A 16769-nucleotide genomic window follows, 5' to 3' on the forward strand; every position below is an offset into this window, starting at 1 on the left:
TGGGTATTATGGTTTGCAATGCAGATACTGTTTATTCCTTTACCTATCATTTCTAAGTGAATAGAAACATCCTTGGATGGAAAGACAACCAGTTCGAGCCAGTTGAATGATCATCTAAACAGTTGCTATTTTAGCTGAGTCTGTTTTGTACGTGAATTGACAGGACCAGTTAAATGTAGGTGTTTAAAAATGACCACCTAAATGTAATTCTTTAGAAATTTGCCTATAGACCTAACTAAAATAAATTAAGAAAAATGCCCAAAGTATTGGAAAACCATCATCTGGGCCATTACTTGGCAATTGTGGTAGAGGAAGAATTTTCCCAGGAAGGAATGTAGGAGGTGCTTCCTAACAAGAAATATCTTTGAGAAAGTTGGTGACAAAGGGAGATGGGTCGGTGATGCTTTGAGGGTCAGGAGGAGCAATCCTGAAGCTTTTACCGACATATTAACACACCTGATTTGCTTGTCTAAGGTCCTAAGTTCAATTCTCTGCACTGCAAAAAGAATAAATAGATACATAATAATAATATCTTAAGAACAGAATATTATTTGACAATAAAAGGAAATGAACTAACAAGCCATGAAAAAACTACAGAGGAATGTTAAATGAATATTGATAAGAGAAAGAAGCTAGTTTGATGAAGGTACATATGGTATGATTCCAATTATGAGATATTCCAGAAAACGCAAGAATGTAGAACTAGAGAAAAGAGCAATAATCGCCAGGTTTGGGGGTAGAGAGATATGGAGCATGGTTCAGATATTAAGCATAAATAGATGTAACACAAAAGTTTTCAGGCCAATGAAACCATTCTGTCTGTAATATTTTATGTATTGTTTGAAGTTGATGTGGCTTTCTGTTTGTTTTCAGAGTTTAAGGTCTACAGAAAAAAATGAGCATATTAAGTAGAGTTCTTCTTCTAAGCTTCACCCACTGCACTGTCACTTTCTTTTATTTTTAATATCTTGCATTTGTGTGATATATGCACTACAATCAATGGACAGGTTACAAATAAGTTATTAACTAGAGTTCATAGACCACTCCAGGGTCTTGCACTTCTGTGGGGTATGCCTAAGGCAAAATATGTAAGAAGAAGTACATTTCTTCACTTTCTAAACCATGACTTCCCCCAGTTTTGCTTCCCATTTATCAGCTTAAGGTGAACTTTCTTACTAAAATTTCTATGAACCAGAGAACCATCTTACTCTGAGACAGGTGGATGGGTAACTGGGAGCTTATAGAAGACCACTGAGGCACAATCCACTAACTGATGGATTTGAGAAGAGTGTAAAGGATCCTGACTATGAAACTGAAGCTCAGGTTTCCTCTGTTAAACTGCCTCCACCCTCTCATAATCCCAGTAAACCACAGAAGCCACTGTGTCATTAGAAAATTAACTTGAATGTTATTGGTGAAGGAAAGGCCAAGTTCCCAGTTTTCTTTTATGAGAAGGGGATTACAACAATATTTTTTTCAGGAAAAACTTGAACCATGTCTTTGACATACCTTCAATACGCATGAATCCTTTCATTACTAAGTCTCTTCTCTGTGAGTGGGGAGCGGACCGTTTATCAAAATTACAACTTCACAGAAATAATTGACAAGAACCATGGATAAAATCAGTCAAACCAAGCATACCAGCCTCACTCTACTCTCTGGCACTTCCGTCCAGCTACAAATAACAGGAACTAGTCATACAACCTAACTCAAGAGAGCTAAGCCACCTCTCTCAAACGGATCTACTAGAAATGGAAACCAACTCTTTAGTCCTCGGTTTCAGTCACTCAAAATGTATAGACGATTGGGGTTAGGGAGGGCCAAGGCAATCATGAAAGCATCATTTGCTCATGGCAGAAGAGGACGTACCATAGTACGCTATAGTACAATGGGTAGGGTGCTTTCCTTGCATGAGGCTGACCCGGGTTTGTTCCCCAGTACCCCATGTGGTCCCCTGAGCCCACCAGGATTGGATTTCTGAGCACAGAGCCAGAAATAAGGACTGAGCACCACTAGCTGTGCACCCTACACACACACATACACACAATGATGAGAACCTATCTTTTTAGGAAGAAAGATGAATTTTAGCTTACAGGAGGTATAAATATTCTTCAGTAGCAGGCTTGCCACTGGATTGGAAGTGGGTAGGATAAATTAGAGGAGGGAGCACTAGGGCATGTGTGGAGAGGGAAAGTGTTCGCTCTAGAGGCAGACTGGTGGACAAAAGGGAAACTGAGGACAGTGGTGGAGGGACTGGTATTAGAACACTGCATGCCCTAAATTAATAATGAATAACTTTGTAACTCTGTAATTCACTGTGACTGAAAGTTTAAAAGTCACCTTTTTAAAAAAAAGAAGGCAAAAATAACCTAACCAACCAATCACAGTCAGTACAATAGAGCGAAGACTATTGAACATCCAATCGGTAACAAAGGACTTGCCTTAAGTTTAGGGTCCATTAAACTTAATAACTTCCCCCTCTGTGGCTTTAAACAGAGAACTTCTTCGAAACATGAGTGGCTTCTATTAAACTTAATGACTAGCCCGTGGCTGCTCTGATAGCAGTGTCCACCAGACAGGTGCTCTTAATAGAGGAATGGTTTTGTAGTAAAAAGTAACAATGTTCTAGCGTTTTTATTACAGTTGCTTTAACTTTCTGGTTTATTAGTATTAATTGCTGGACTTTTCCTTTTAACCTCTCTTAAGGCGTCACTCCCTCCTGTGAATTAAGAGTGGCTGGGCTGAAATAAATGTTCATATATACTTGGCACATTACGAAAGCTGCTAGTTTCTAAACCTGACTCAGGAGATTTGACAGACACTTGGTGGTAAGGGACATTTCAGAATGAAATGCATCAAATGCCACTGGGGTTGAAATGACATAGAAACAAGCTTCCTGAAAGGCTTTGAGTGACTGAATGGGCTTTTTCCCTTACTGGCAATTTTCATGTTTCATGGTAGTATTAAAATACTTTTAGCAACATGATTTGAGTTGATAGGCTAAGACCTATTCTGCTGACCTTTAGAAATATTAGAGTCTAGCAAACAAAAGTCATAATAACAGAACCATGTTTTTCTCCTATGCAGTTAAGTGGAAATTTCTGACCTTTAAATATTTTGAAAGAAGATATTCAAGACTATTTGGTTAAATGTTGGGGGAGGGGAATTCAACAATTATTACAGTTCTTAATGGTCTCGTATGAAAAAAAAATCTTTGAAAGTAGAGAAAATATTCCCCCATATAATCTACAGCAGCTCTCCCGAAGGAAGTGAGGTAGCTAATACCTTCCCTGGGGTTCTGGAATTGTGTCACTAAGTTTCTAAAAGACCCCCAAAAGAATCATACAAGTCACAGAAGCAACAAGCCAGACCACATAAAAAGTACTTGTACGAATCCCTTCTACCTTGTCTACACCAAAGAATAGTATAGACTCAGGTTTATCTAAAGACTTGACACAGGGGATGGGTGGAGCTCTCTGCAATACAGTCGATTACTGTACATCCCTGAGGAAACTTGACAATGGCTCACACCCTCATGCACAAGTCAAAGAATCAGACTCACACGCAACGTGTTTCTTTTCATAGTAGGATAATTACATAAAATATACTTGGAGGTCAGTAATTATTTACATAGAATTTTGTAATTTAATTACAAAATAATTATAATCTGTGTGGCAAGCCCCACACACTTTGAACATCAAAAAACAAAATGGCATGAGTGATAATGTTATGACAAAGATAAAGACATGCAACATGCCGTGGTTCAGACGGCCCTGGCTTTGCCACACACCTTGCTCGTTTAATAGTCTGTGATAGGTAACTGTGACGACCTCTATAGAATGAATTGTCTCTTAAGACCACATAGGATGAAATGAGATAATGTGCAAAATCACTCAAGGGCAGTGGGGGCTGCTTATATTCTGATAAATTTGCAATGAGGTCATACTGATTGTCAGTCTGGTGGGGAAGGAGAGCCAGCCCAACATGACTTTTTTGTCCTCTGATTGTCACTAGGCTGGTTTCTGATTAGTGGGGCTTGAATTTTTTAACTGCACTAAATATAAATTAAGCACATCATAATATGGCAGGCTATATTAATTGGTAACGCATAACGAATGCGTTATTAACTCCGCTAAATATAAATTAAGCACATCACACTATGGAAGACTTCATTAATTAGTAACACATAACTAATGCATTATTCATTCAAAAACCTGCAACTGCAACTATTCTTATAATCCAAGGCTATTCCAGGTCAAGAAAATATCTCTGGAATCTTTGTGCTGCACTTCTGAACTTCAAGACCCTTCAATGTTCATCTTTCTCTGCAGAAAAGTAGGAACCATGGGTAATGTAACTTTATCATTTTATCTTATTTTATTTCTTAGTTTATTTCTACTTTGCTTTTTTTCTACTTCTGTTTTATCCTATTTTATGACCATTAAGGATTTGAAGGAGACAGCACAAGTCGTCACTATACAATATTAGTGTCCTAATGGTAATTCATTAAGTTCTGGCAATTGTAGCCACACTTGAAATACTACTCAGAAGAAAGTGCTTCAAAACAGGAAGAAGCTAGTTTCTCTGAGTTCTTCAAATACATTAAACCATGGTCTTTCTTTGGAATGGTCTTTTAGAAAAAAAGGATGAAATAATGTTTTTTTAGAAATAACACTTTCGAAGACTCCTTCTGGTTGTCTTTATTCCTGCAATCTCTTGGGGAAAATAACGTTTTTATTCCCAGTTTATGTGTAATTTTTATTCCCAGTAAATATGTAATTTGATTCCTGCGATCCCTTGGGAAAAAACATTTTTATTCCCAATTTATGTGTAATATGACATTTTCTATTTTCCAACATTATAGTTGAGCAGTTATTTTCTTTTAATGCTTCACTGACCCTTTGTGAATAGCTCCCAACTGCCATTAACTCTATAGAGATAATGACTGTAAATCTACAGAATAAGAACAAGGACAAACACCTACTCAGTACTTCTTCACCCTAGGCACTGTGCAAAGTGCTTTATAAATGTCCCATAAGTATTAACTCATTAAAAACATTAAATATTTCAATGATTTTTCACTTTATTTTTGTGTATGATGCCAGGGATCCGATCTGAGGACACTTGCTCTGTCGATTTTTTATTGTAAAAATCTTCTATAATAATCTATTTTGTAAAGTAAATATTTTTTTCTTGAGTTTTTATTTACCTAGTTAAGTTAGGACTTGCCTATAAATTACACAAAAATACAATTTGGGGTATGAGAGTGGCTCCCAGTGACACCCAGCAGAACCTAGTTCTCAGGGGCCCAGGCTATGCCTGAGGGCCCTAAAACTCTTCTTTTTTTTTTATTGAATCATCGTGAGATACACAGTTATAAAGTTGCTCATAACTGAGTTTCAGTGCATAATGTTCCAATACCCGTCCCTTCATCAGTGCGTTTTCCTCCACTAATGTCCCCAATTAGTCTCCTGCCCATCCCCCACCATGCCCCCCACAGCCTGTCTCTATGTCAGACACTTTTCTCCTCTGTCCTCTCTCTCTCTCTCTTCTTTTCCCTCTCTCCCTTTCTCTCTTTTAGGTGCTGTGGTTTACAGTACTGTTATTGAATGAGTATTGTGTACATCACTTTATCTCCTTTCAGCACTCAGTTTTCATTCAGAGTGATCATTTCCAGCTACAGTTGTCATAGTGGTCCCTTCTCTGTCCTAACTGAACACTCTCCCCTCCCCTAAGGGGCCTCTAAAACTTGAGCCACACCTCAAGACACAAGACTAATTTTACAGAAGAAAAGTTGAGCTTCATGTCAACTACATTTATTACATCGTTTTGGAAAGGGATGCCATACCCCACTAAGATCTGGGCTTTATAAACGCTGGCTCTGTGCTCAAGAATCACTCCTAGGGAAGTCGGGAGACCATACGCTGTGCCTGGGATTGAACCAGGGTCAGCTGTATATAAGGCAAACATCTTAACTTTCGTATTATATCTCCAACCCAGCACTTTTTTGTCATTGTTATTTTGGAGCCAGAACTGGTGGTGCTCAGAAATTGCTCCCAGTCCAGTGCTCAGAGGTCAGTCCTGGGAGCTACTTGTTTGGGGGGACATGTGGTCATAGGGGTAAAAACAGGGCCTCTCCCCTGTAAAGCAAGCGCACTAGCCCTTTGAGATATCTCCCCTGCCCTACATAGCACATCTTAAATGTTAGAACTGTCTTTTATATATCAGTATTTTATATAAAGTCTCTCATTTAATCCTCAGAGTAGTTCTAAAAAATGGAGCTATAGAGCTCATATTCTATCTCACAAAGAATAAGTTTCAGAGAAGAATGTGTGTGAGTTGTACATGTGAGTTGTATATCAACCTTCAATCCTATTGGATAAGTTTGGAGATTTTATTCTCTCCCAAAGCCATATGAGAATGTTATGTGTACCCCTTTGTGATTTTTTTTTACATCAAAAATATATGAACTATTCTGGAAAACACCTTGCAAAGGGAGTCTAGGCCTGCATGGAGATGAAAATGAAGATTAGCATTTTTATCTGTCTGTGGCGTTACAGGGAAATAGATATGACTATTAGTGAGCACAGAACATGAACAGACTCGACCCATAGGGTTTATATTAAAGCACAAGGAAAAACCCTCATAATTGTCTCGCTTGCAGAATCCTTTTAGGTCATGGGTCCCAGGAGAAAAATTCAGACATTGAGGAGTAAAGTAAGGAAGAGGCTATACGTTTTTGGCATCTCAAACCCCAGGAGACAGACTCAACTATAAGAAAGTTCCTCAAATTGGCTTGTGTGAAGTAAAGGGCTGGAGCGATAGCACAGCGGTAGGGCGTTTGCCTTGCACGCAGCCAACATGGCCGACCCGAGTTCGATTCCTCCGCCCCTCTCGGAGAGCCTGGCAAGCTACCAAGAGTATTCGATATGCCAGACACAGTGTGAAGTAAAAAAAAAAAAAAAAAAAAAAAAAAAAAGGAGCGCTCACCAGAGTCTTCCAGGTAACATTCTGAGGCACAGACCACACCCATGAGCAAGGACTGGTGAAACAGTGCTCCTCCGGTTCACCAACAGTCCACATCTAGTTGCTTCTTCCTGTTTCCTACTTGCTGACATGATGGAGTTTTTGTTCTCTTAATTGTTTATAAAAAGGTAAATAGAGAACCTCCCACGCTGGCACCGTATCACTGCCCATAACCACTCATAGAACTGCTTGGGGCAGGAGGAGAAAATGGACTAAGCTCAATTTTAAACTGGTTTAAAGCAGAGACTCTCCTGTTTGGGGCCTCAGCTGTGGCGGCCACTTAACCAGGTTCTTTCTCTATGAAATGAGAACTGTGTCGTATTCATTTATGGAAATCCATCAAATATCCGTTAATGAATAGACTCAAAATAATCTGGCAGTCTTATATCACACATGTAAATGATACACAATAATGACTATCCATTTTCTCAGCATATCTTCTGTGATCTTTTCAACGGCTTCCTCATGGAGGTTATAGGCAGCTCCATAAGAAAATGCTGTGTCTCCAAGGATCTTTGGAGGACTCATTCGGGTTGGGAGATACGTGCTGGATATAGACTATAGATCGAACACAACGGTCACTCAATGCCTCTATTGCAAACTACAACACCCCAAAGGAAAGAGAGAACAAAAGGGAATGCCCTGCCACAGAGGCAGGGTGGGGAGGGGGGGAGGGGGTAGAGGATGGTGGGAGGGATACTAGGATCATTGGTGGTGAAGAATGGGCGCTGGTGGAGGGATGGGTACCCGATCGTTGTATGATTGAAACGCAAGTATGAAAGTTTGTAAATATGTAACTGTACCTCAGAGTGATTCACTAATTAAAAAAAAACAATAAAATAAACACTTAAGGAAGATTTAATTTTAATATATTAAGGAAAAAACTTTTAGAAAAGAAAAAAAAAGAAAAAAGAAAATGCTGTGTCTAAGTATCTCTCATGCTACACTCACTCCCTGAGGTTTCATCCCTGCAGGCACTGCCATAGGACAAGGAGCAAAATCTATTTCAGCCACAGAGGATTGGATAGATGGACACCCCAGAGGAACTTACGCAGCAGCAAGTTTTCACTAATCTGTCCTGGCAAAGTGTTATTTTGGTCTTACGTGTATCAGTATGAACTCAGTACAAAATGCGAGGAATTACCAGAACGAATTCAGCACCACCCACACCCACATCAGTCCTCATTAACCCCTGTACTTTCAGTCATCCTTTCCTGCATCTTTGATTTGTGCCACAAGGAGGTAGTAACTCCAGCCAAGGGAAAGGACCACTAGAATTCTATACTCTGCACCATTCTCCAATAAATACCATGTGATTTATTAAACTACTGATAGCAGACATAACGAAAAGCAGTGAAATGGTTTTTGCAAATCATTCGCCAGTTCTCCCTCCCCGCCCCCTTCTTCTTTCCCCACTCACCCCTACGGGAGTCCATCTGCTGCGGAAAATGTGAAGGCACTAGGACCAGAGAGCCCTTTCCTGCTATTTGCTTGAGAAAGAAAGCCTTCCCTCCTCCCAAGTTGAAAGGAATAAAGGAGTCTGAACTAATCAAAACCTGCAAGCCTGATGGTGGAGCTTCAGCTTGTCAGTGATGCAACTCAGCGGAGTGAGTAACGGCTTCGAGCTTTGGAGAAAATGAGAGAGGGAGAGAAACAGAGACAGAAACACAAAGAGAAAGAGAGAAAGGCATTAACCTGGCCAGGAGTCAAACAGGTGCACGGGGCCCGCACGCTGAGAAAAGTGGCTGGCGAATATGGTATCCAAGTGTTCGAGCCTCTCTGGGTTTACATCTTCCTAGATGGGGCCCGGGTTGTGGTCTGTGGGTAGATGTGCTCAGAGATCTTGTTGTTATTTACAAGACCTGTGGGCTGGCCAAGAGCCTTTAATACTTCTCCCTTTGTCCATATGAAGTATTCACAGACATTGGGAGGCCCTCTGTCAGGAATTGTTCAGACAGAGAGAAGAGGCCGGCGGATAATTTCATGCACCTCTGCTATGAGCCACAATTTCTTCTGATGGTGGGATAAATGTTGGGGTTCTTGGGTTGCCACATAAAGAGTAATAGCAGCCCACTTTACAGGAAGGCACATGTTGCTTTTTAAGACTCTCCCAGCCAGCCCTCAGTGCATTTTCAAGGTCTAGTTTCTGATACGAAGCCTGGGGCTGGAGAGGTAGTACAGCAGTTAAGGGGCTTGCCTTGCATAGGGCCAACCCAGGTTTAATCCCCTTTACCCGATATGGTCCTCTGAGCCCTGTCAGGATTGATCTCTCTCTGAGTGCAGAGCCAATGAGATATGGACCAAAAATCAAACAAACAAACAAACAAACAAAAAGAATCTTAAACATGCAGATGCTCTCTCCTTTGGAATGGCTAGCCTGGACTCCTGCCTCTTGTGTGGAGGACCGGGCCTTCCTTCCAGGATTTGGACTAGAGGCAGATGATAGGAAAAGAAAGGAACACAAGCAGAGGAAGGCCTGGCAGAAGAACCTCAGAAGGCGGCCCCGGTAATGAAAGCGTGCCCATCAGAGGGGTAGGATTCTGCAAGACTAAAGCAGCATGGCACGACCTCCGCAGCTGCTTAATCAAATTAGGTCATTTGGGGGAAATTTTTGGTCCCTTGACTGAAAAGCTGGAGAATTTCATCACCCCACCAGTCAGGAGACCCTTTAGCCAGCTGGCAGGCCCTTGTGCCCACATGCCCCATCCTGCCGTCCCGAACCCCATCCCTCCACGGGAGGTGGGCTTTTAGTTCAAGTGTGGTCTTTACCTGAAATGCGCCTGGGCACGTCGGTGATGGCAGGAAGCCCAGTGCCCCGTGTGGAGGACAGTGGGGTGGTGGAGTGAATGGACGGAGATGTAATCTGGCTCAGGTAGGAGGGATAAGACTGGTCATAGGACCACGGCGGTGAAGACTGTGCCTGCCTGGGATCTAGGGGGAAAAAAAAAGAGAAGTCTTTGTTTACAACTGCAGTGACCTTAGAACTTGCAACACAAAGTTAGAAAGGATAAAACATGCATGTGTGTGTACGTATATGTACATGTATATACTTATACACACATGTGTATATATGCACATGTATGTATTAGAGCTACTTATGTCCAACAACTCTACCCTGTAGGGTCCAAAATAGCACAAAATATTCTGGAGTCATCAAAGCAACAAAATACACCATGCCTAACCACTATTTGCCTCTCCAATACATAAATATTTCTATTTGGAAATTCTAAGCATCATTTAGAAAGTAAACTGTTTTGTTGACAAAGTTCGACTATATTTTATTTATTTTCCATATTCTCTAATATTGCTTCTAATGAAAGAGTAATGCTTTTTGTCATTAGGGGAAAGAATCATTTTGAACAATTAACTTGGTAAATAATCCAAAGACTTTTATTACTTCATATTCAGCTCTTACTTTTCAGACATGCTTTTGAGGTTTTTTGGTTTGTTTTTGTTTTTTGCTTTTGGATTTTTAAAGTATATGATTCCCAGGGGTTATTGGTGATGGGAAATGTGCACTGATGAAGGGACTAGTGTTGGAACATTGTATGATTGAAACCCAATCATGAACAACTTTGTAACTGTGTATTTCACAGTGATTCAATAAAATCTGTCACTGTCACTGTCCTCCCGTTGTTCATCGATTTGCTTGAGCAGGCCCAGTAACGTCTCCATTGTAAGACTTGTTACTGTGTTTGGCATATCGAATATGTCATGAGTAGATAATAATTAATAAAGAAAGCCTGTGATTCCATTGTCTCACAGGCTGGTCAATAGGACCACACATGTGAGCAAAGGGATTAGGAGGGTGAGAGCAAAGAGGAGAACAGAGAGCAGGGAAGAAAAAAAAGAGAAAGGAAACTGCCTTGTTCTCATGCTAAAACTAACCCAGGAAAGTATCATAGGAACACAACAAAGCTTAATTTTAAAGTCTATTGACTTTAAAGTGTCTTGAGAGTAAGAAAATGACCTCAAATAGAATGGACAAATGACTTTGATCCTATTGGAATCTGTCTGAAAATGGTCCTTGTCAGGAATTCCTCTGCAGGAATAAATGTGTTGTGCAGTCAACAAGTTAAGGTTTAGCAGCTAAGCACCAACAATAGTTTTCAATGTGACTCAATGGAGGTTCTTAGAACTACAAACTCAAGGCTAAGCAGATCTGTTACAAAAGCTTCAGACAACTAAGAAAAAACAAACACATGGATTTGTTGTTTGTTTGCAGGGTAAAAAAGTTCATTTCAAATTGTTTTTGCTCTAACTTGAGGTCTAATTAAACAGAATGAAAAATAACTTTCTCTTAACATATTTTTTGCTAATTAAAAAGATTGTTTTTTAAAAAAATTATAATATGTCAGGATGCTTTAGGATTATATTTATGGAATTTGGAATGAGCAGTATTAGGTACAAATTCTATACTTCTATTTTTTCAGCTGTGTGATCTTGGGTTAATTATACAGCCATTCCGAGAGACTCAATTTCTTCACCTGCACACAGAGGCAGAAGAGTAACAATAGTTGAATCACAGTCATGTGAAAATTATCAGAAAAAACTATGAAGAGAAGACTAACAGGAGGCACAAGCATTCATTCTTGTTTTAAAAAAGAAAAAAGGAAGTTGACCCACATATAGTTAAATGGTTAAAACACATTTGGGAAAAAAAAAATTTTAATATCAAAATTGGAGTTACTACCTTTGAAATTGGTTTATAATTATTTCATCACCTTTGAGCCTCTGAAAATGAAAATGAAAGTGTACTTTAAAAACTATAAGTATATTTAAATTTAATGTGTTTAAAAATTAAAAATCAGTATAAAACACAGGTTTCCTAACATGCCGCATTTTTTAATGTCTTTCATTTTTCACTATTCAGTCAAAGCAGTTCACTGTTAGCCAATTCTTATTTATTTGCTCAATTCAGAAGCTATTTAAAGACTGTAAGTGAGGCATACCTCACAAGTCAAAATAATTAAATAGTATAGGATATTTATCTGTTTACCATATCAACAGATACATACAAAATTTAATCCAAATCAATTTTAAGTGACCTGAGTTTACAATTTTAATAAAAGTGTAGTTCTATATAAATGGTAAGAAAACATTTCCTTCAAAAAACCTAGATGATCCTTCATCATTAAAATAATAAACTTTTGTGCTGAAAATGTCCAAGGCGAGATTGTATAGATTGGCAGGGGTTCAAATGTGAGTGAATGGTTCGTGTTAATTACCTGATATTGACACACTTCCTTGTCTTGCCTCCATTAACATAATTCACTATTCAGAAAAATGGCAAATGATCTTCAGATGGTAAAAGATGCCTTCCTTACAGAACCAGAAAGCCAACCCATAAAAGCAAGACCTTCTCTTAAACAACGTTTTTCAAAGAACAAAAAGGACAAGAACCACAGAGCTAAATGAACTGGACACACAGAACTCAAATCCGGCCATGAGTTCTAACCCAACTTGCTGACTTCCGTCACAAGGAGATCCAACCACTATGATCAAACCTTCATGGTAGTACAGTGCTGGTGTTACAGCGCTCCCAGCTTACCAGTCGGGAAAAATACAAAGAACTGTAAAGGAGGACTTAAAATCACAAAACCAAATAGCACAACTGAATACAGGAACTTGACTCAAATATAAAAGTCAAAAGAGGGGCCGGAGATAGAGGTTAACGGCAGGTAATAAGCTTGCCTTGCACACAACCAACCTGGGTCGCACCCCCAGGACCCTGTATGGTCCCCCACCCTACATCCACCCCGTGCCCCAAACCTGCCAGAAGTGATCCCTGAGTGCAGAACCAGGAGTGTGGGTGTGGCATCTGGGTCTGGCTCCCAAAACGAAAGCAATTTTAAAAAGGTAAGACAGGAGAGAGAAACGAGAGGGTTCTCCAATAAGAGGTTCTGTGTTGAAGTCTCCGTTCTGCTGTTTATAAGCTGGGTGACCTCGGCTACCTCAACTAAACTCTGAACCTAAGTTTCTTCATCTGGAAAATAACACACTGAGTGAATATTACAAAGCGGTCATGCGCACTAGCTGGGCAGACAAGCCTAGGCTTGAATCACAGCTCCCACATTGTCAAGCAAATTGTTTAAGCTCTAGGGGCCTCAAAGGTTCAACTGTGAAAGGGGGAATGATAATATTTATTAGGGGCACTGTGAGCATCCTATGAGCTTGGTCTTATCTGACCCGTTACCTGATACTCTTAACTTATATTAAGTCCATAATAGATACAGGTGATTATGGTGATCTGCAAAATGAGTAAAAATAATAACTACTGTCGTTTTGCTTACAAAATTAGATGAGGTAATTTTAAGTAAAAGCATTTTGATAGCTGTGAATTAGTGCATTAAAACTATCATTATTCCCTTTAAGGACTCACATGACTGTGGGCAAATTGTTGGACCTAATGTGTGCATGTTGCTGAAGTTTGAGTTTCTTCATCTGTAAAATGGGGATGAAAATACTATCTCAGAAAGGTATCATAGCGGATTAAACAACATACAGTGAGTGAAAAATCATCATCACTACTATTCAAGGAAGTTAAAAGTCTGAATCTACCGAGGGTGGGTAGATGGTTACTGATGTTGAGGAGTTCTGCTGTCAGATTCAGCATAATTTAATGCAAAACCTAGCATAACGTAGGTGCCCAGTAAGCAAGCATCCAACCAAGATGCTCCCAGGTGGCTTGGGAGCAATGGCATTTTATAATGAGGTAGTAATTAGTCATTCCCCAACTTCCCCTTTGGCTATAAAAGAAGTTCCATCCATGAGATTTTAGGTTTTACATAAACTTCCTGACTGCCAGAATATATACCAGAACAGTCTATTAAAGGATAGCTTTGCTTTACATAGAAGCCTTTCTTGAAGAGATTTAAGATTAGAAAAAAAAATAATAACTCCACATTGTCCCTGAAAAAAATGAGATCTCTCTTCATTTTTTGTTGTTGTTGTTGAAGAACAGCTGCAAGCAGCCAATCCATTTCAAGGTCACCATCAAAAGATTCTAGAATACTGACCTACTTAAGGAGAGAAAGAAAAATAAGACCTAACACTGCCATGTGAGCTTTAACAGATTAGTTTAAGTCATTTTAAAAGGAAAGCTGGAGCTGGAGCAACAGTACAGTGGGTAGGACATTTGCCTTGTAAGCAGCTGACCCGGTCTCAATCCCCAGCATCCCATATGGTCCCCCAAAGTGCCACCGGGAGTAATTCTAAGTGCAGAGTCAAGAGTAAATCCCGAGCATATCTGGGTGTAATCCCCACACACACCAAAAAAGGAGGAAATTAATTTTTAAAAAAATTTAAAGGTGTGGAGCCAGGGATTAGTTCCCAGCACCACATGGTTCCTGAGTGCCAATGGAATCAAACCTTCAGGACTGAGTCAGGAGAAACTACTGAGCATGCCAGGTGTGACCCTCAAAGCAAACAAGTAATGGTCACCCAATACCGCAGAACTTCTGTGAATCACCAATCTCAGACAAATGATGCAATTTATCTAAATTCCAAGTTTGCTAACCTGGATTATCAGGATAAATGAGAACACCTCCTTTGCCTTGCACATGGCTGACCTAGGTTTGATCCCCAGCATCCTATAAGATTCTCCAGCACCACTAGGAGTAAATCCTGAGTGCAGAGCCAAGGAGGGCACCCTGAGGTCATGGGTATGATGCCCCCCCAAAAAAAACATAAGAACACCCCCTTTATAAAGTTGTTATGAAGATTAAGATCAGGTAGCAAAGAGCAAAACACATAGAAATAACTTGATAAACGTGTAGCACAGTTCAAATCTTCACCCCTACTGAACCTCCTCTCTCTATTTCTGTTTCCAGTCTAGTACCTCTTTTTTATTTTAGTTGAAAACAACTTTTAGAAAGTTTCCTTTAATTTTTAAGCCTACATCGTGGAGCAGATACCCATGCTAGTCATGGCAATCGCCTTTATGATCTTTTAACCTTAATCACACTCCTTGTTTTTTCCCAAGTCAGGAAATCCCTGATTTCTTTGGTGTATTTTCTCATATTGTACACTTTAACTTTTAGTGGGGACAATGGGGAGGAAGACTCTGAAACACAGTGACTTCAGTCACCAGGAAAATATAACGCTATCATATACAAATGATGATCACATATTTGCTTTGGTGTGGACAACTATTACCGCTTAAAGCAGAGAAAAGTCACCTTAACCTGATCCCTCCATGATTTCTGAACTCAACTTCCTGAAGAAACCTGAGACTTCTGAGATCCATTCTTAACTCAGATGAGTCAGAGCAGGTGACAGATGTTTTTAAGGCATCACCAGTCAATCCCAAGGTTACTAAAAGGGAAGCATACAGCGCCCGATTCCAAGATGGACCTAATCATCAAACAAGACACTGCCTCATCCCAACCTCAGACCCCACAGAGTAAGCATAATTCATTCCTTCCCTCTACCCCCTCCATTGAGGTTTGTCTTTCCAACTCAGCAGAAACATGAAGAAAAGTAACATGTTTTACCACATAAGTAAGAATAGCTTTGATTGGGGGGGGGGGGGGTCTCAAAGGCTCGAGGTGCCAATCATAGCCTTGAGATTACATCCGGAATAACATGAAATAAACTTTGAGAACCACAAGTTCTCAAAGGGTCTGTGAATTCTAGTTCACAGAAATGTTCCGAAGAAATCAAAATTGCTCTTGCATTTCAATATTTCACTGGGGTTTTAAAAACTAAAACTCGTTATTTTTATATAGCAATCTTCAGGAACAGTATCAACGCTACTTTTATGACCGCACTACAAAAATTCAAAGTATTGGCATATGTTTCTACAGAGAAGTGATGATCGAAAAGAGAAAACTTTAGTGTTGTGTATGTGTGTTTCTTTTTTTTGGGGGGGGGGGTGTTCGACACATTTTTATGCTTGGAAAAGACAAAAGATGGCTTCACACCTATCACCCCCCAAATTTTCTATCACCTATAGATGTAGGTATTAAAGGGAAATTCTGATGCTCTCAAACATAAACTTGAGAGAAAATTATATCTATTCTACGTAGCTGCCTGATTCAAAAGCAAGGGTGTGACTAATCATTATGTCAATGGGGAGAAAGAGCCACTAAAGGCAGAGGAGAGTTCCAGAGAGATGACCCAATGAGAAAGCAGCCCCACTTTTAAGTATAAAAGTACCACCTTGTGGTATTACCCACAAGCTGTTAGACTAGTTACTGGGTACCCCAGATCTGTAAGTGCACATTTCCAGAAGAAAGTGCACTTTTTTGTTTCTAGAGTTAACCAAATCTAGATAAGAATAGAATCTTTTTTTCTTTATTTTATGTAGGAGTACTGCTATTTTGCCAAATACAGTAACAACAAGTCTCACGATGGAGACGTTACTGGGCCCGCTCGAACAAATAGATGAACAATGGGAGGACCGTGACCGTGACTGTGACTGCTATTTATTCAGCCACTGATTAGCTGATTGAATTGGGCATGAACTCCACCTTACTTTTTTTTTTCATGATTTTATTTATTTATTTTTCTTCTTATATTTATTTATTGAATCACTGTGGGGAAAGTTACTAAGCTTTCAGGTTTAAGTCTCAGTCATGGAATGATCAAACACCTTTCCCTCCACCAGTACTCATTTTTCACCACCAAGAACCTCAATATACCCCCCAAGAATAGACTCTTAAGAATTCACACTGACCTAAAAGGAGCCAATCCTCTGACACAAATTATCCCTTCGGGATTTCTTTTCCTTCTTATACAAA

The 16769-nt window shown here is 39.7% G+C and overlaps 1 protein-coding gene across 3 annotated transcripts in view; it reads right to left on the bottom strand.

Annotated features, from left to right (window-relative positions):
- The window catches only part of RUNX2 (RUNX family transcription factor 2), a 150155-nt gene that overhangs the window by 29667 nt on the left and 103719 nt on the right, over nt 1-16769 (bottom strand). For all 3 annotated transcript variants that reach the window (XM_056125941.1, XM_056125940.1, XM_056125939.1), the window contains one exon: nt 9796-9957. In XM_056125941.1, coding sequence (XP_055981916.1) covers nt 9796-9957 — 162 coding nt within the window. The remainder of the gene's footprint in view (nt 1-9795; nt 9958-16769) is intronic.

The sequence above is a fragment of the Sorex fumeus genome, unplaced genomic scaffold (assembly GCF_029834395.1).
Source record: "Sorex fumeus unplaced genomic scaffold, SorFum_2.1 ptg000061l, whole genome shotgun sequence".
In the NCBI taxonomy this organism is placed as follows: domain Eukaryota; kingdom Metazoa; phylum Chordata; class Mammalia; order Eulipotyphla; family Soricidae; genus Sorex; species Sorex fumeus.